This window comes from Pseudophryne corroboree, chromosome 3 (genome assembly GCF_028390025.1).
Source record: "Pseudophryne corroboree isolate aPseCor3 chromosome 3, aPseCor3.hap2, whole genome shotgun sequence".
Lineage (NCBI taxonomy): Eukaryota > Metazoa > Chordata > Amphibia > Anura > Myobatrachidae > Pseudophryne > Pseudophryne corroboree.
In genome coordinates, this window is record NC_086446.1 from 483,616,561 (window position 1) to 483,637,687 (window position 21,127).

At 47.5% G+C, this 21,127-nt stretch overlaps 1 protein-coding gene across 1 annotated transcript in view; it reads left to right on the top strand.

Annotated features, from left to right (window-relative positions):
- Positions 1–21,127, top strand: part of SCPEP1 (serine carboxypeptidase 1) — a 69,909-nt gene that overhangs the window by 1,509 nt on the left and 47,273 nt on the right. Inside the window, exons 2-4 of the mRNA XM_063960857.1 lie at positions 792–934; positions 15,098–15,187; positions 15,628–15,783. Coding sequence (XP_063816927.1) covers positions 792–934; positions 15,098–15,187; positions 15,628–15,783 — 389 coding nt within the window. The remainder of the gene's footprint in view (positions 1–791; positions 935–15,097; positions 15,188–15,627; positions 15,784–21,127) is intronic.

Below are 21,127 nucleotides of genomic sequence, written 5' to 3' on the forward strand. Positions count from 1 at the left end.
AGGGGGTAATTCAGACCTGATCGCTAGCAGGCAATTTTTGCACTGCTGCGATCAGATAGTCACCGCCTACAGGGGGAGTGTATTTTAGCTGTGCAAGTGTGCGAACGCATGTGTAGCAGAGCTGTACAAACAGATTTTGTGCAGTCTCTGCACAGCCCAGGACTTACTCAGCTGCTGCGATCACATCAGCCTGTTCGGGACTGGAATTGACGTCAGGATCCCTCCCTGCAAACGCATGGACACGCCTGCGTTTTTCCAAACACTCTCTGACGCCCAGTTGACACCCATAAACACCCTCTTCCTATCAATGGATCCTTCGCACACCCATCGCTGAGTGGCGATCCGCTTTGTACCCGTGTGACGCGCCTGCGCATTGCGGTGCATGTACGCGCAGTTTGTGTCTGATCACCTGCTGTGCGCAAACGCACAGCAGCGATCAGGTCTGAATTACCCCCAAAGTCCCAACCAACCAGCCCCTGTCATTTTTCAAACTCAGCCTATGACATGGTAGTTAGGAGCTGTCCACTTTATCTCCATCCAAGGCTTGGTAAATAGACCCCTTGTTTTTCCTCTCTACTATCCTCTAATTTACATGCAAGAAATTAGTATGATTAGCAGGTAACATGACTGCTTCTTTCCGGTAATTATTACAGGTACAGGATGAGGAAGTCTGTTTTACAGTTTCGTGTAAATGTAAGAATTTATTTTGCTTGTTGGTACTGGCCCATTATTAGTATTGCTTAAATGCTACTTCTTAATAATTCTATCAATGGTCTGCTTTTATGTATTAGGTTGGGTAATAAATAAGCCAGAGGCAAAGGAAGACTGGAACTATGTGAAAGTAAGGAGCGATGCTTTTATGTTCTGGTGGCTCTACTATGCCGATCATCCCACCAAAAACTATACAGAGGTGCCGCTGGTTTTGTGGCTTCAGGTATGAAGGCATCGCAGGCTTATAATGGTTTGGTGCACTACTGAATACAGATTAATACCTCTTGATCTGATTGATGCTACACCTATTTAAGTTTATACCTGTATCTGTTCTTCTCACAAATACTTGATCAGTCTTAATTCTTATCACTCTGTTCACATCTGTCCATCTTCCTTCTTGTTGCCTCTCACCTCTACTAATCATCCTCCTCTCCTATAGACAACCAATACTAATCCATCTCCTTCATGTCGCCAAGAGACACCACAACCAATCCACCTCATTATCACTAATAGACACTGCTACCAATCCACCGCCTTCATGTCACAAGGAGCCACCGCTACCAATCCACCTCTTTCATATTGCCAGCAGACACCATTACCAATCCACCTCTTTTATATTGCCAAGAGCTCCCACTACCAATCCACCTCCTTCATAATGCCAGAAGACACCATTACCAATCCACCTCTTTCATATTGCCAGCAGACACCATTTCCAATTCACCTCTTTTATATTGCCAAGAGCCACCACTACCAATCCACCGCCTTCATAATGCCAGCAGACACCATTACCAATCCACCTCTTTCGTATTGCCAAGAGCTACCAATCCACTTCCATATTGCCACGAGCTACCAGTACCAATACACCTCCTTCATATTGCCAACAGACACCACTACCAGTCCACCCTATTCTTATCGCCACCAGATACCACTACCAATCCACCTCTTCGTTATTGCCAGCAGCCACTACTACCAATCCACCTCCTTCATACTGCCCAAATACACCACTACCAGTACACCTACTTATCACCAACAAACACCACTACCAATCTACCTCTTCTTAATCACCAACAGACACCACTACCAGTCCACCTCCTTCTTCTTATCGCTAAGAGACATCACTATCCACATACCTCCTTCATATAGTCAAGATCCATCACTACCAAGCCACTTCCTTCATATCGCCAACAGACGCCACTACCAGTCCACCTCTTTATTGCCAACAGACACCACTACCAATCCATCTCCTTCATATCTACAACAAACACCGCTACCAATCCACCTCTTATTCATTGGCAACAGACACCACTACCAATTCACTTCCTTCATATCACCAACAGACACAACTACCAATCCATCCTCCTTTTCTCCAACAGATACCACTACCAATCCATCTATTGCCAACAGACACCACTAGTGTTCATTCTAGCACCTGCATCTAATCAGTGAAGAGGGCATATTTTAAATTTCTCTATCGTCCTAAGTGGATGCTGGGGTTCCTGAAAGGACCATGGGGAATAGCGGCTCCGCAGGAGACAGGGCACAAAAAAGTAAAGCTTTACTAGGTCAGGTGGTGTGCACTGGCTCCTCCCCCTATGACCCTCCTCCAGACTCCAGTTAGATTTTGTGCCCGAACGAGAAGGGTGCAATCTAGGTGGCTCTCCTAAAGAGCTGCTTAGAGAAAGTTTAGTTTAGGTTTTTTTCTTTACAGTGAGTCCTGCTGGCAACAGGATCACTGCAACGTGGGACTTAGGGGGAAAGTAGTAAACTCACCTGCATGCAGAGTGGATTTGCTGCTTGGCTACTGGACACCATTAGCTCCAGAGGGATCGAACACAGGCCCAGCCGTGGAGTCCGGTCCCGGAGCCGCGCCGCCGACCCCCTTGCAGATGCTGAAGCGTGAAGAGGTCCGGAAACCGGCGGCTGAAGACTCCTCAGTCTTCATAAGGTAGCGCACAGCACTGCAGCTGTGCGCCATTTTCCTCTCAGCACACTTCACTGGGCAGTCACTGAGGGTGCAGAGCGCTGGGGGGGGGCGCTCTGAGAGGCAAATATAAACCTTATACAAGGCTAAAAATACCTCACATATAGCCCATAGGGGCTATATGGAGATATTTAACCCCTGCCTGACTGGAAAAATAGCGGGAGAAGAACCCGCCGAAAAAGGGGCGGGGCCTATCTCCTCAGCACACGGCGCCATTTTCTGTCACAGCTCCGCTGGTCAGAACGGCTCCCAGGTCTCTCCCCTGCACTGCACTACAGAAACAGGGTAAAACAGAGAGGGGGGGCACATTAATGGCTATATATATATATATATTAAAGCAGCTATAAGGGAGCACTTAATATAAGGATATCCCTTGTATATATAGCGCTTTGTGGTGTGTGCTGGCAGACTCTCCCTCTGTCTCCCCAAAAGGGCTAGTGGGTCCTGTCTTCATTAGAGCATTCCCTGTGAGTTTGCGGTGTGTGTCGGTACGTGGTGTCGACATGTATGAGGACGATATTGGTGTGGAGGCGGAGCAATTGCCAAATATGCAGATGTCACCCCCCAGGGGGTCGACACCAGAATGGATGCCTTTATTTGTGGAATTACGTGATGGTTTATCTTCCCTTAAACAGTCAGTTGAGGACATGAGGCGGCCGGACAATCAATTAATGCCTGTCCAGGCGCCTCAAACACCGTCAGGGGCTGTAAAACGCCCTTTGCCTCAGTCGGTCGACACAGACCCAGACACGGGCACTGATTCCAGTGACGACGGTAGAAATTCAAACGTATTTTCCAGTAGGCCCACACGTTATATGATTTTGGCAATGAAGGAGACGTTACATTTAGCTGATACTACAGATACCGTAAAACAGGGTATTATGTATGGTGTGAAAAAACTACAAACAGTTTTTCCTGAATCAGAAGAATTAAATGACGTGTGTGATGAAGCGTGGGTTGCTCCTGATAAAAAGTTGATAATTTCAAAAAAGTTATTGGCATTATACCCTTTCCCGCCAGAGGTTAGGGCGCGCTGGAAAACACCCCCTAAGGTGGACAAGGCGCTCACACGCTTATCCAAACAAGTGGCGTTACCCTCTCCTGAGACGGCCGCACTTAAGGATCCATCAGATAGAAAGATGGAAGTTATTCAAAAGAATATATACACACATGCAGGTGTTATACTACGACCAGCTATAGCAACTGCCTGGATGTGCAGTGCTGGAGTAGTTTGGTCAGAATCCCTGATTGAAAATATTGATACCCTAGATAGGGACAATGTTTTACTGTCGTTAGAACAAATAAAGGATGCATTTATCTATATGCGTGATGCACAGAGGGATATTTGCACACTGGCATCTCGGATGAGTGCTATGTCCATTTCAGCCAGAAGAGCCTTATGGACACGACAGTGGACAGGCGATGCGGATTCAAAACGTCACATGGAGGTTTTGCCGTATAAAGGGAAGGAGTTATTTGGAGTTGGTCTATCAGACTTGGTGGCCACGGCTACTGCCGGGAAATCCACTTTTTTACCTCAAGTCACTCCCCAACAGAGAAAGGCACCGACCTTTCAACCGCAGCCTTTTCGCTCCTACAAAAATAAGAGAGCAAAGGGCTTGTCGTACCTGCCACGAGGCAGAGGAAGAGGGAAGAGACACCAACAGGCAGCTCCTTCCCAGGAACAGAAGCCCTCCCCGGCTCCTGCAAAAACCTCAGCATGACGCTGGGGCCTCTCAAGCGGACTCGGGGACAGTGGGGGGCCGTCTCAAAAATTACAGCGCGCAGTGGGCTCACTCGCAGGTAGACCCCTGGATCCTGCAGATAATATCTCAGGGGTACAGGTTGGAATTAGAGACGGATCCTCCTCATCGTTTCCTGAAGTCTGCCTTACCAACCGTCTCTTCCGAAAGGGAGAGGGTGTTGGAAGCCATTCACAAGCTGTACGCTCAGCAGGTGATAGTCAAAGTACCCCTATTACAACAAGGAAAGGGGTATTATTCCACTCTATTTGTGGTACCGAAGCCGGATGGCTCGGTAAGGCCTATTCTAAATCTGAAGTCCTTGAACCTCTACATAAAAAAGTTCAAGTTCAAGATGGAGTCACTCAGAGCAGTGATAGCGAACCTGGAAGAAGGGGACTTTATGGTATCCTTGGACATCAAGGATGCGTATCTACACGTTCCGATTTACCCCGCACACCAGGGGTACCTCAGGTTCATTGTTCAAAACTGTCACTATCAGTTTCAGACGCTGCCGTTCGGATTGTCCACGGCGCCTCGGGTCTTTACCAAGGTAATGGCCGAGATGATGATTCTTCTTCGAAGAAAAGGCGTATTAGTTATCCCATACTTGGACGATCTCCTAATAAGGGCAAGGTCCAGAGAACAGCTGGAGACAGCTTTAGCACTATCTCAAGAGGTGCTAAGACAACACGGGTGGATTCTGAATATTCCAAAATCCCATTTAATCCCGACAACTCGTCTGCTGTTCCTAGGAATGATTCTGGACACGGTTCAGAAAAAGGTTTTCCTTCCAGAGGAAAAAGCCAAGGAGTTATCCGATCTGGTCAGGAACCTCCTAAAACCAGGAAAAGTGTCAGTACATCAATGCACAAGAGTCCTGGGAAAAATGGTGGCTTCTTACGAAGCAATTCCATTCGGCAGATTCCATGCAAGAATATTCCAAAGGGATCTGTTGGACAAATGGTCAGGGTCGCATCTGCAGATGCACCTGCGAATAACCCTGTCACCAAAGACAAGGGTGTCACTTCGGTGGTGGTTGCAGAAGGCTCACCTATTAGAAGGCCGCAGATTCGGCATTCAGGATTGGATCCTGGTGACCACGGACGCCAGCCTGAGAGGCTGGGGAGCAGTCACACAAGGAAGAAACTTCCAGGGAGTATGGACGAGTCTGGAAAAGTCTCTTCACATAAACATTCTGGAACTAAGAGCAATCTACAATGCTCTAAGCCAGGCGGAACTTCTCCTGCAAGGAAAGCCGGTGTTGATTCAGTCGGACAACATCACGGCGGTCGCCCATGTAAACAGGCAGGGCGGCACAAGAAGCAGGAGTGCAATGGCAGAAGCTGCCAAGATTCTTCGCTGGGCGGAGAATCACGTGATAGCACTGTCAGCAGTGTTCATCCCGGGCGTGGACAACTGGGAAGCAGACTTCCTCAGCAGACACGATCTTCATCCGGGAGAGTGGGGTCTACATCCAGAAGTCTTCAACATGTTAATAGACCGTTGGGAAAGACCAATTGTAGACATGATGGCGTCTCGCCTCAACAAGAAACTGGACAAATATTGCGCCAGGTCAAGAGATCCACAGGCAATAGCTGTGGACGCACTGGTAACTCCTTGGGTGTACCAGTCAGTGTATGTGTTTCCTCCTCTGCCGCTCATACCAAAGGTATTGAAGATCATACGGCAAAGAAGAGTAAGAACAATACTAGTGGTTCCGGATTGGCCGAGAAGGACTTGGTATCCGGAACTTCAAGAGATGCTCACGGACGAACCGTGGCCTCTACCTCTGAGAAGGGACCTGCTACAGCAGGGTCCCTGTCTTTTTCAAGACTTACCGCGGCTGCGTTTGACGGCATGGCGGTTGAACGCCAGATCCTAAAAGGGAAAGGCATTCCAGAAGAAGTCATTCCTACCTTGATTAAGGCACGGAAGGAAGTCACCGTGAAACATTATCACCGCATTTGGCGAAAATATGTAGCGTGGTGCGAGGATCGGAGGGTTCCGACGGAGGAATTCCAACTGGGTCGTTTCCTACATTTCCTGCAATCAGGATTATCTATGGGTCTCAAATTGGGATCCATTAAGGTTCAAATTTCGGCCCTGTCAATATTCTTCCAAAAAGAATTGGCCTCTGTCCCTGAGGTCCAGACTTTTGTCAAGGGAGTACTGCATATACAGCCTCCTGTGGTGCCTCCGGTGGCACCGTGGGATCTAAATGTAGTTTTAGATTTCCTCAAATCCCATTGGTTTGAACCATTGAAAAAGGTGGATTTGAAATATCTCACATTGAAAGTGACTATGTTACTAGCCCTGGCCTCTGCCAGGAGAGTATCTGAATTGGCGGCTTTATCTTATAAAAGTCCTTATCTAATCTTCCATTCGGATAGGGCAGAACTGCGGACTCGTCCGCATTTTCTCCCTAAAGTGGTATCAGCATTTCATCTGAACCAACCTATTGTGGTGCCTGCGGCCACTAGCGACTTGGAGGACTCCAAGTTGTTGGACGTTGTCAGAGCCTTAAAAATATACATTGCAAGGACGGCTGGAGTCAGAAAATCTGACTCGCTGTTTATATTGTATGCACCCAACAAGTTGGGCGCACCTGCTTCTAAGCAGTCGATTGCTCGTTGGATTTGTAACACAATTCAACTTGCACATTCTGTGGCAGGCCTGCCACAGCCTAAAACTGTAAAAGCCCACTCCACAAGGAAGGTGGGCTCATCTTGGGCGGCTGCCCGAGGGGTCTCGGCATTACAACTCTGCCGAGCAGCTACGTGGTCGGGGGAGAACACGTTTGTAAAATTTTACAAATTTGATACCCTGGCAAAGGAGGACCTGGAGTTCTCTCATTCGGTGCTGCAGAGTCATCCGCACTCTCCCGCCCGTTTGGGAGCTTTGGTATAATCCCCATGGTCCTTTCAGGAACCCCAGCATCCACTTAGGACGATAGAGAAAATAAGAATTTACTTACCGATAATTCTATTTCTCGGAGTCCGTAGTGGATGCTGGGCGCCCATCCCAAGTGCGGATTATCTGCAATACTTGTACATAGTTATTGTTAACTAATTCGGGTTATTGTTAAGGAGCCATCTTTAAGAGGCCCTTTCTGTTGTCATACTGTTAACTGGGTTTAGATCACAAGTTGTACGGTGTGATTGGTGTGGCTGGTATGAGTCTTACCCGGGATTCAAAATGCCTCCCTTATTGTGTATGCTCGTCCGGGCACAGTACCTAACTGGAGTCTGGAGGAGGGTCATAGGGGGAGGAGCCAGTGCACACCACCTGACCTAGTAAAGCTTTACTTTTTTGTGCCCTGTCTCCTGCGGAGCCGCTATTCCCCATGGTCCTTTCAGGAACCCCAGCATCCACTACGGACTCCGAGAAATAGAATTATCGGTAAGTAAATTCTTATTTTAATGGGCAAAATATTATACATGATGTATCGCTTTGCTACAGCAGCCGTTCAATTTTTTGCCCTTCAAAATTAAAATATGCCCTCCTCACTGATTAGATGCAGGGTGCTAGAATGAACACTACACCACTACCAGTCCACCTCTTCTTTATCGCCAACATAAACCACTACCAATCCACCTCCTTATCACCGACAGACACCACTATCAATGCACGTCCTTCTTATCTTCAACAGATGCCACTACCAATCATCCTCTTCATCTGCTACAGATACCACTACCAATCTTCCTCCTCCTACTTATTGCTTACAGACATTTCTACAAATTCACCTTGTTCTATCCATTACATACTCTTTCAGTTATTGCCTACAAACAGCTCTATCAGTTGTCCTTTTACTTGTCATAGTTAACACCAGTACTAAGCCTCCTGTTTTTCTTCACTTTGTCATCTCTTCTGCCAGTCCTCATCCTCCTTATCCTGCTGCTGACTCCTCCTTATTTTCTCTCTGCTGGCATCCACTCCTCCTTATTGCTCTACAGACACCACTTGACACTCTGATGGCACGCCTACCTGTCTTCTTACTGTCTTTTTCCTTATGCTTTTTGTTTTCTACCCTAATTTATTTTGACATTGTTTCTCTTTCATCCACTAGGGGACACTGGAGCAATCTTAGACAGTAGGGGTGTGAAGCTTGCAACCGGAGGTGTGGCCCAATCTAAAATTAGCATTGTCTGCACAGCCGGCTCCTCCCCCGTCACATCCCAAATTGTGCTGGAGGTACAGCACATGGTGCTCTGAGCTCCTGACTAAACTGAATCGATACTGTAGCCGCGTCAACCTACTGTAAAGGGAGACAAGGCTAAATTATATTGGAGAGACAAAGATCCCTTTTATAAAGGGACCTGTATCTCTCAACAGAGAGATCCTCTACTGACCAAGGGCAGAGTGAGTACTGGTTTTTACAACGAGAGACATGTTAGGTTTGTTTATTTTCATTATTTACCCCGTTAGCTTAATGTCTTTTAACATGAGGTCGCCACAACTAGCGGTCACTAGGATTTAGCGCGGGGCTGAAGGGCGCGCCGGGGGGAACAGTCCACACACACTGCTGACAAGCGCCGCTACGGGACTTAGTGAGAGCGGTCCCGTAGCGCGCACACCGGGTGACAGGAATGATTTTTCAGCCGCAGGAGAGAGACTCGGTTTGGCGCTGCTATGGGACTCACTGAGCAGCAGTCCCGGAGCGCGCGCCAGAGAAAGCGCTGGCTAGTACTGGATTTGTTACCGCGGGCTGAGGTGAACTTTCAGCCGCGTGAGGGGAAAGGGATGCTCAGAAGGTAGGCTTATCAGCGCGCCTCCCCGTAATATGTACATAAGTAGCAGTAGAAAGCACTGGCTAGTAAATTACGTACATGCAGTGGCAGAAAAGTTTTAATGTCTGCCATTTTAATTTTCTATGACTGGCGCCATTCTAAGGGGAAGGTATAAGCCCTCCCCCTCGTATAGACACAAAAGGCATGTTTAGTGTAGCAATAGCTCCCTCTGCTGGTAAAAACATATATTTTGAAAGATGATGAGGATCTCCTGAACATAATTTTTTAGCAGTTGGGCAAAAACATGTGCACTGCAGGGGGGGCAGATATAACATGTGCAGAGAGAGATAGATTTGGGTGTGGTGAGTTCAATCTGCAATCTAAATTGCAGTGTAAAAATAAAGCAGCCAGTATTTACCCTGCGCAGAAAGAAAGTAACCCACCCAAATTTAATTCTCTCTGCAAATGTTATATCTGCCCCCCCCCCCCCCACCCCTGCACTGCACATGGTTTTGCCCAACTGCTAAAAAATGTCCTGCTGCGATCAACTTGGAATTACCCCCATGGTTATGACCAACTGCTAAAAAAATTCCTGCTGCGATCAACTTGGAATTACCCCCAATAATTCTACCATTATTATTTATATTTTCAAGGGAATTCTATACAAAGATCCTGAAGAAAATACTGGGAAGCACGTGGACAACCCTACCATCGTAACTGATTTACAATTGGGTCTGTGAGGGTTGCAAACCGGCTGGTGTTAATTTTTTATTTTATTTATTTAATTATTTATTTTTGCCCTCTGCCCTTTCTACATATAGAAAGGAAAAGTTTGTCCAGCCGGATCAGATACCTTCACTTCCGTCATCTCTCAGTCTTTCTCTTCCTAGTTTAAAGGGTGAAAGAGCTGCGTCATACCCTGGTAAGGGGTTTAAATAACATATCTAAAGCACCAACCAAGACTTCCAAGACGTGTTATGTTTGTACGAAATGTAACAAGAAAAGCACGCGGGTTGGCAGCTCCGGGTTGTGCGACTCCTGCTTTGACAAGGACGCCCCACCTGGGAGCAGTGCTCCGACAAGGTCATGGGAAGACAATCTTGCAAATAGACTCTCCAAGGAGATGGCAGAATCACGCAAGCAGCAATCGGAATGGGCTGCGGGATTCTCTAAGACAATGGAGGAATTTCTCATCAAGTTAACGCCACCCGCACATGCAGACACGAATGTGCGCAAGGCAGTTAAAAGACCTCTTCCTATTATACCGGAATCAGAGGAGGAAGAGGGTCTTCTCATTGATACAGAGGAAGGTGAGTTAATTGAATCTACCCTAGACGCCTATTTTCCAGAAGAAGGACACGGCAATCTCGGGTATTGAGTCTTTAATTGAAGCGGTAAAGGAGATCCTAAACTTTAAGGCAGAAGACGTAAAGGAGCCAGAAGAATTCTATTTATTCGAATCCCAAAAGCCGCGTTCAGCAGTGTTTCCCATTCCTAAATCCCTCCAATCTCGGAGGAGGCTTGGAAACAGCCGGACAAACGCTTTCAATTTCCGAAGAGGTTTCAAGCGACTTATCCCCTACCTAAGGGTGTAATTGATAAGTGGGAGACTCCACCAGTAGTGGATGCTTCCCTAGGGAGGTTGTCGAAGAAGACAATCTTACCAATACCTAATGTAACGACTTTAAAGGATGCTTCCGATCGTAAGGTTGACAGAGCTTTAAAGTCAATTTTCGTAGCAGCAGGTGCAGCACAGAGACCTGCGATCGTATGTGCTTGGGTCAACAAGGCCATGGGAGCATGGTTTGGACGTATTGTACAGGCTATTGAGGAGGAAAATAGCTTGGAATAAATTACCCAATTGGCAGAACACATTCGGGAATCGGCTTCATACGTGTCAAGCCTCTAAGGATCTTACCAGAATAGCATCGCGTATCTCTGCATCGGCCATTTCGGCTAGACGGATTTTATGGCTCAGAGAATGGCAAGGCGACTCTGACACCAAGAAGGCGGTAGAAGCCATCCCCTTTCGGGGGTGAGATGCTTTTCGGTTCAGAGTTGGACAAGTGGATTTCGCAGGCTACAGCAGGGAAATCCACCTTTCTGCCTACTCCTTGTACGAGAGCCGCTCCGCAGGTTAGGAGAGATTATTCGGGACCGGTGTTTAATTCATTTAGATCGCAGTGCTTTCGAGCCAGAGGAAGAGGTTTTGGTACACAAGTACGTGGAGGCAGAGGTAGAGGCCGCTCACAGGCAGCAACCAGAAAGCAGGATAAACCTGCTGACAAGACCGTGGCATGACGATCTCCCGGCCCACCTGGAATCCCCCTTGGTGGGCGCACGTCTGGAAGGTTTTCGGGACATCTGGACCAACACCTCACCAGATCTTTGGATAAACGACAAAATCTCCCAGGGGTACAAACTGGATTTTCAACAGACCTCTCACAGTCAGTTTTTTACAACGGGTTTGCCTCGGTGCCCTCAGAAGGCAAAAGCACTACTGACAGCAATTCAAAAATTACTACGGTCAGAGGTCATTACTCCAGTTCCCGCCTCTCAGGGAGGTACGGGTTTCTATTCCAGTCTTTTTGTCGTGCCAAAGCCAGACGGGACGGTCAGGCCAATACTCAATTTAAAAGTTTTAAACCAGTTTCTAAAGATCTACAAATTAAAAATGGAATCAATCCAGTCGGTCATTGCAGGATTGGAACAGGGCGAGTTCATGGTGTCCATGGACATAAAGGATGCATACCTGCATATCCCTGTTTGGTCTCCCCACCAAGCTTACCTAAGGTTTGGACTGGTGAAGGATCATTACCAATTCAGAGCCCTACCATTCGGTCTATCATCAGCTCCGAGGATCTTCACGAAGATCATGGCAATCATGGTTGCAGGCTTGAGGCTATTAGGAGTCACGATAATACCTTATCTAGACGATCCTCTCCAGAGAAGCTGATAAAGGATGCTCAGACATCTCACCGATTTCTCATTCAACATGGGTGGATTGTGAACTTCCAGAAATCCAACCTCATTCCAACTTAACGGATTCAGTTCCTCGGTCTCATCCTGGACACGGTGTAATTGAGAATTTTCCTGCCGGAATCCAAGATCCAGGTCATACAGCAGTTAGTGGCTCAGGTACTAAGGACACTGACGGTGTCTCTGCACCTCTGTGTGCAACTTCTCGGGAAAATGGTGGCGTCATTCGAAGCTCTCCAGTACGGCAGACTTCATTCCCGACCATTCCAGATGAACCTCATTGCTCAGGGAGCAGGCTCGCACTGGCTTCTTCATCGGAGAATCTGACTTCAACCGCAGGTGCGAGTCTCCTTGATTTGGTGGTCGTTACACAAAAATCTTGCAGCAGGAAAGAGATTCAGCATTTGGGATTGGAGGATCTTGACAATGGACGCCAGTCTCAGAGGTTGGGGTGCGGTTTTAGAGGACCGTCAGTTTCTGGGATGATGGACGTTACAGGAGAGCAGATTACCCATAAAGATTCTCGAACTAAGAGCAGTTTACAATGCGCTTCTCCTAGCCGAAGACCTGGTCATGGGTCAATACGTAAGGATACAGTCGGACAATGTCACAACGACTGCTTACATAAACCGTCAAGGAGGTACAAAGAGCAGGATGGCATTAAAAGAAGCCACAAAGATCTGGTTGTGGGCGGAAAGGCGACACATCATCCTCTCGGCAGTGTTCATTCCCTGTGTGGAGAACTGGGAAGCAGATTATCTCAGTCGCCAGGACATGCATCCAGGAGAGTGGTGCCTGCATCCACGGATTTTCAACATGGTGGTGAGGAGATGGGGGTCTACCTCAAGTCGACCTAATGGCGTCTCGGCAAAACCACCAGCTGCTCAGATATGTGTCCAGGACAAGGGATCCAGCACCAAAAGGAGTGGACGCATTAACACTTCCTTGGTGTTACAAGAAGGTTTACATTTTTCCACCGTTCCCACTCATACCCAGGGTTCTGAAGAGGTTGAAACGAGAACGAGTGTGGGCGATTCTAATCACACCAGATTGGCCCCGCAGGAGTTGGTACTCAGAACCAACGAGGGTTATTAGCGGACAATCCTTGGTGGTTACCTCAGAGAGAGGACCTGCTATCTCAGGGACCGTTTCACCACCCAGACCTGAACAGGCTGCGTTTAACGGCGTGGCTATTGAGACACGGATCTTAAGAAGCAGAGGGATACCTAGTACGGCCATTCCTACGATGATTGCCGCTAGGAAGCTGGTCACAGCCATGCATTACTACAGAATTTGGAAGAAGTACATGGATTGGTGTCAGGAACGTGGGTAGAATTCGACGACCTTCCACTTATCCAGACTTTTACTTTTTCTTCAGGCCGGCCTAGAGTTAGGTCTGCAGCTGGGCTCTCTGAAGGTTCGGGTTTCGGCTCTCTCCATCCTGTTTCAACAACGGTTGGCATCCTTGCCAGAGGTTCAAACCTTTTTACAGGGGGTTCTGAGGATACAGCCCCCTTTTCGTCCTCCCACTGCGTCTTGGGATTTAAATTTGGTGTTGAAATTTTTAAAATCGCCACTCTTTGAGCCGTTAGCGAGAACAGACCTGAAATATCTCTCTTGGAAGGTAACGTTATTGCTGGCCTTGGCTTCGGCTAGGCGGGTTTCTGAGTTGGGAGCCTTATCGTGTAAGAGTCCTTTTTTGATTTTTCATGAGGATCGGGCAGAACTCCGTATAAGAGCGGATTTCCTTCCTAAGGTTGTTTCGGGGTTTCACGTAAACCAGCCAATTGTGGTCCCATCTTTCCAGGGTCTCGCAGATGTAGACGTATCCTTGGATGTTGTCCGAGCTTTACGGGTGTACGTACAAGTTACGTCATCCTTCAGGAAGTCGGACCATTTGTTTGTTCTTTATGATGGGCCAAAGAAGGGTTGACCGGCTTCTAAGCAGTCTCTGTCTCGATGGATTAGACTTGCCATTCAGCAGGTTTATGTTTCCTGTGGCAGACAGATTCCGGTTCATACGGGTGCTCATACAACCCGATCGGTGGGTGCCTCCTGGGCGGCTGCCAGAGGTGTCTCCACTACTCAGCTTTGCAGAGCGGCGATGTGGTCCTCAGCCCACATGTTCGCGAAATTTTACAAGTTTGATACCTTTGCGTCCGAAGATTTTAAGTTCGGTCGTTCCGTTTTGCAGGCCACCTACAGCACTCCCTCCCTGGGGCATAACTTTGGGACGTCCCCTACTGTCTAAGAATGCTCCACTGTCCCCTAGTGGATGAAAGAGAAAAGAGGATTTTGGTACTTACCGAAAAATCCATTTCTCTGAATCCTCTAGGGGACACTGGACGCCCGCCTCGGTGCTGTCAACCTGCTGTGTTCTGAGTTCTTGTTCTAACAGTTCGTACAAACGGTGTTCGTTTTTCGGTTAAGAGGTTCTTGGATGCTGTTTGATATGTTGTACGGTTCGGTTCCTCGCCATGTGCTATAGTATCTTGTCCTATTCTCTCAGTCAAATTTTCCAAACTGAGGGAGGAGCATACTTGCCTACCTGACCCTCTCCATGAGGGAGAAAATGCTCTGTTCCTGGACTTTCCTGGTAATGTATGATTGCCGTCACCTGTGGTGAGCTAGTTAATTGATAAGAAAGGTGTTTCACCACAGGTGATGGCAATCATACATTACCAGGAAAGTCCAGGAACAGAGCATTTTCTCCCTCATGGAGAGGGTCAGGTAGGCAAGTATGGGGAGGAGGGATGTGAAGGGGGAGGAGCCGGCTGTGCAGACAATGCTAATTTTAGATTGTGCCACACCTCTAGTTGCAGGCTTCACACCCCTACTGTCTAAGAATGCTCCAGTGTCCCCTAGAGGATTCAGAAAAATGAATTTATCGGTAATTGCCAAAATCCTCTTTTTAGCCACCTGTAATTTTTTAATTGTCTAATTTGTTTTTCCAGGGTGGACCTGGAGGTTCTAGTTGTGGGTTTGGTAACTTTGAAGAAATTGGTCCCCTCACCACTAAACTGACTCATAGAGAATCCAGCTGGGTATGTAGCTTATTAATACTTCAGTACTACAGTTCATCTGCAAGATAAAATGTCAGGCAGCCTCCTAGAAGACATTAGGGCCACTGCTCCATATGACCGTGGCCGTGTGGTAATACATAAAGGGAGGTGCTGTAGGCCTTGTTCTAGAACAGTGATGTAAAGGTAACTGATAACTGGGATACCAATTTTTAAATTTTCATTGATTTAGAATTCTTTTTATTATTTTTTTATTTAAACTGTTCATTGATTTAGAATATTAATGTGTAAACATTTCTTTTTTGGCACCTCTTATTAATAGGATACTTTATGTTGTGAATGTTCCAGCTCAACACGGGAATTATAATTCTGTTCTACAACCCCAAGCTTTGAGAAACCTACTTTGTGCGTGGTCTGCCTCAGTGTTGTTCCTGAGTTCTCTTATCTCCTATTGTGTCCTACAGATCCAAGCCGCTAGTCTGCTTTTTGTGGACAATCCTGTGGGGACTGGATACAGCTACACCACAGCTCCTGGAGCGTTTGCCAAGGATGTTAATACTGTTGCTGCTGATATGTTGGTTCTTCTCAAAGAATTCTTTGAAGCCAAATCAGAATTCCAGGTGAGCAACCAGCGTGGTTTACGCATAATCTTCCCATACATAATGCAAACCTATGTTAAGTACATCTATATATAATATCTATATCCAGGGTCAGACTGGTCCACAGGAGTACATGGGAAAGCCCCGGTGGGCCCCACCTCCTCCTCCTCTAGGGATCAGGTTCCAGACTGTGCACTTGAATTATACATATATTTACTTATACTGCAGAAGACTATAGTGTACATTATTATGCATGCACTAGCAGTATTTACTGTATATATTTATCAAGCGTCCCAGGCAATGCACTCCCTAATGGTTAGCCAAACCTCTATAGCAGCTGGCCACACCCCCTCTGGAGACTGGCTACACCGTTAAATATGGGCCCCTACCACTGCATTCCCTCGGTGGGCCCTTCATGCCCGAGTCCGACACTGTTTATATATGAGGTTTAACTATTAGATTTACATATGAAAAGAAATTATTCTCCAGCAGTGACATTATGTCACTGTAAAATTCATTTCTCTAACGTCCTAGTGGATGCTGGGGACTCCGTAAGGACCATGGGGAATAGACGGGCTCCGCAGGAGACTGGGCACTCTAAGAAAGATTTAGTACTACTGGTGTGTACTGGCTCCTCCCTCTATGCCCCTCCTCCAGACCTCAGTTAGAATCTGTGCCCGGCCAGAGCTGGGTGCTTTTAGTAGGCTCTCCTGAGCTTGCTAATAAGAAAGTATTTAAGTTAGGTTTTTTATTTTCAGAGAGCTTCTGCTGGCAACAGACTCTCTGCTACGAGGGACTGAGGGGAGAGAAGCAAACCTACTAACTGCGGCTAGGTTGCACTTCTTAGGCTACTGGACACCATTAGCTCCAGAGGGTTCGAACACAGGATCTTAACCTTGGTCGTCCGTTCCCGGAGCCGTGCCGCCGTCCCCCTCGCAGAGCCAGAAGACAGAAGCCGGCAGAAGCAAGAAGACATCGAAATCGGCGGCAGAAGACTCCTGTCTTCACATAAGGTAGCGCACAGCACTGCAGCTGTGCGCCATTGCTCCCACACTAACCCACACACTCCGGTCACTGTAGGGTGCAGGGTGCAGGGGGGGGGCGCCCTGGGCAGCAATTAAGTACCTCCTGGCAAAAGCAGCATATATACAGTTGGACACTGTTATATGCATGAGCCCCCGCCATTAATTTTACACAAAATCGTGGGAGAAGCCCGCGCTGAGGGGGCGGGGCCTTCTTCCTCAGCACTCACCAGCACCATTTTCCTTCCACAGCTCCGCTGAGAGGAAGCTCCCCAGGCTCTCCCTTGCAGAATCACGGTAGAAGGGTAAAAAAGAGAGGGGGGGCACATAAATTTAGGCGCATTAATCATAATACAGCAGCTACTGGGTAAACACTAAGTTACTGTGTGATTCCTGGGTCATATAGCGCTGGGGTGTGTGCTGGCATACTCTCTCTCTGTCTCTCCAAAGGGCCTTGTGGGGGAACTGTCTTCAAATAGAGCATCCCCTGTGTGTGTGGTGTGTCTGTACGTGTGTGTCGACATGTCTGAGGTAAAAGGCTCCCCTAAGGAGGAGATAGAGCAAATATGTGTGTGAGAGGGTGTCTCCGTCGACAGCGCCGACACCTGTTTGGATATGTGTAAGTGCTGAGGTGAATTTATTGCACAAAAGATTAGAGAACAGACAGGAAATCTACCCATGTCTGTCCCTGTGTCACAGAGACCTTCAGAGTCTCACAATGCTCACTATCCAAAATAATAAACACTGATATCGACACGGAGTTTGACTCCAGTGTCGACTACGATAATGCAAAGTTACAGCCAAGATGGCTGAAAGGTATTCAATATATGATTATTGTAATAAAAGATGATTTTCATATCACTGATGACTCATTTGTCCCTGACACAAGGGTACACATGTTAAGGGGAAGAAAGCTGAGGTAAATTTCCCTCCTCTCATGAGGAAAAAGAGTGGGAATCTCCAGACAAGAGACTGCAGCTCCCCACAAAAAATTCTCAGGCAGTATCCTTTCCCCACTAGGGCCAGGATGTGTTGGGAATCTTCCCCTAGGGTGTCCTGTTTGCACAGAAGGTAGCACTAGCTATTCTCAGGGATCCTGCAGATAGCGTGCACATTCTAGTATACGACTCAGACCGGCGATTGTGTCGGCATGGGTTTATAGCGCTGTGGCAGCGTGGACAGGTACCTTATCAGCAGAGATTGAGACCCTAGTATGCATATAGATATATATATATATATATATATATGTATATATAGAGAGAGATATATATATATATATATATATATTAAAGATGCTGTCTTCAGTGATAGATAGATATATATATATATATTTCTCTATCGTCCTAGTGGATGCTGGGGTTCCTGAAAGGACCATGGGGAATAGCGGCTCCGCAGGAGACAGGGCACAAAAAGTAAAGCTTTAGGATCAGGTGGTGTGCACTGGCTCCTCCCCCTATGACCCTCCTCCAAGCCTCAGTTAGATTTTTGTGCCCGGCCGAGAAGGGTGCAATCTAGGTGGCTCTCCTAAAGAGCTGCTTAGAAAAGTTTAGCTTAGGTTTTTTATTTTACAGTGAGTCCTGCTGGCAACAGGATCACTGCAACGAGGGACTTAGGGGAGAAGAAGTGAACTCACCTGCGTGCAGGATGGATTGGCTTCTTTGGCTACTGGACATTAGCTCCAGAGGGACGATCACAGGTACAGCCTGGATGGTCACCGGAGCCTCGCCGCCGGCCCCCTTGCAGATGCTGAAACGAGAAGAGGTCCAGAATCGGCGGCAGAAGACTCCTCAGTCTTCTTAAGGTAGCGCACAGCACTGCAGCTGTGCGCCATTTCCTCTCAGCACACTTCACACGGCAGTCACTGAGGGTGCAGGGCGCTGGGAGGGGGGCGCCCTGGGAGGCAAATGAAAACCTTTTTTGGCTAAAAATACCTCACATATAGCCTCCGGGGGCTATATGGAGATATTTAACCCCTGCCAGAATCCATTAAAGAGCGGGAGACGAGCCCGCCGAAAAAGGGGCGGGGCCTATCTCCTCAGCACACAGCGCCATTTTCCCTCACAGAAAGGCTGGAGGGAAGGCTCCCAGGCTCTCCCCTGCACTGCACTACAGAAACAGGGTTAAAACAGAGAGGGGGGGCACTATTTTGGCGTTAGAAATATATAAAAGATGCTATAAGGGAAAACACTTATATAAGGTTGTCCCTATATAATTATAGCGTTTTTGGTGTGTGCTGGCAAACTCTCCCTCTGTCTCTCCAAAGGGCTAGTGGGTCCTGTCCTCTATCAGAGCATTCCCTGTGTGTGTGCTGTGTGTCGGTACGTGTGTGTCGACATGTATGAGGACGATGTTGGTGAGGAGGCGGAGCAATTGCCTGTAATGGTGATGTCACTCTCTAGGGAGTCGACACCGGAATGGATGGCTTATTTAGGGAATTACGTGATAATGTCAACACGCTGCAAGGTCGGTTGACGACATGAGACGGCCGACAAACAATTAGTACCGGTCCAGACGGCTCAGAAACACCGTCAGGGGTTTTAAAACGCCCGTTTACTTTAGTCGGTCGACACAGACACGGACACTGAATCCAGTGTCGACGGTGAATAAACAAACGTATTCCTTTATTAGGGCCACACGTTAAGGGCAATGAAGGAGGTGTTACATATTTCTGATACTACAAGTACCACAAAAGAGGGTATTATGTGGGATGTGAAAAAACTACCGTAGTTTTTCCTGAATCAGATAAATTAAATGAAGTGTGTGATGATGCGTGGGTTCCCCCCGATAGAAAATTATGGGCGGTATACCCTTTCCCGCCAGAAGTTAGGGCGCGTTGGGAAACACCCCTTAGGGTGGATAAGGCGCTCACACGCTTATCAAAACAAGTGGCGGTACCGTCTATAGATAGGGCCGTCCTCAAGGAGCCAGCTGACAGGAGGCTGGAAAATATCATAAAAAGTATATACACACATACTAGTGTTATACTGCGACCAGCGATCGCCTCAGCCTGGATGTGCAGAGCTGGGGTGGCTTGGTCGGATTCCCTGACTAAAAATATTGATACCCTTGACAGGGACAGTATTTTATTGACTATAGAGCATTTAAAGGATGCATTTTCTATATATGCGAGATGCACAGAGGGATATTTGCACTCTGGCATCAAGAGTAAGTGCGATGTCCATATCTGCCAGAAGATGTTTATGGACACGACAGTGGTCAGGTGATGCAGATTCCAAACGGCACAAAGGTGTATTGCCGTATAAAGGAAGAGGAGTTATTTGGGGTCGGTCCATCGGACCTGGTGGCCACGGCAACTGCTGGAAAATCCACCGTTTTTACCCTAAGTCACATCTCTGCAGAAAAAGACACCGTCTTTTCAGCCTCAGTCCTTTCGTCCCTATAAGAGTCATATCTGCCCAGGGATAGAGGAAAGGGAAGAAGACTGCAGCAGGCAGCCCATTCCCAGGAACAGAAGCGTTCCACCGCTTCTGCCAAGCTCTCAGCATGACGCTGGGACCATACAGGACCCCTGGATCCTACATGTAGTATCCCAGGGGTACAGATTGGAATGTCGAGACGTTTCCCCTTCGCAGGCTCCTGAAGTCTGGTTTACCAAGGTCTCCCTCCGACAAGGAGGCAGTATGGGAAACAATTCACAAGCTGTACTCCCAGCAGGTGATAATCAAATTACCCCTCCTACAACAAGAAAAGGGGTATTATTCCACATTATATTGTGGTACTGAAGCCAGAAGGCTAGGTGAGACCTATTCTAAATCTAAAAAAATTTGAACACTTACAAAGGTTCAAATCAAGATGGAGTCACTCAGAGCAGTGATAACGAACCAGGAAGAAGGGGACTATATAGTGTCCCGAGACATCAGGGATGCTTACCTCCATGTCCAAAATTTGCCCTTCTCACTAAGGGTACCTCAGGTTCGTGGTACAGAACTGTCACTATCAGTTTCAGACGCTGCCGTTTGGATTGTCCACGGCACCCCGGGTCTTTACCAAGGTAATGGCCGAAATGATGACTCTTCTTCGAAGAAAAGGCGTCTTAATTATCCCTTACTTGGACGATCTCCTGATAAGGGCAAAGTCCAGGGAACAGTTGGAGGTCGGAGTAGCACTATCTCGGATACTGCTACAACAGCACGGGTGGATTCTAAATATTCCAAAATCGCAGCTGATCCCGACGACAAGTCTGCTGTGCCTAGGGATGATTCTGGACACAGTCCAGAAAAAGGTGTTTCTCCCGGAAGAGAAAGCCAGGGAGTTATCCGAGCTAGTCAGGAACCTCCTAAAATCAGTGCATCATTGCACAAGGGTCCTGGTAAAGATGGTGA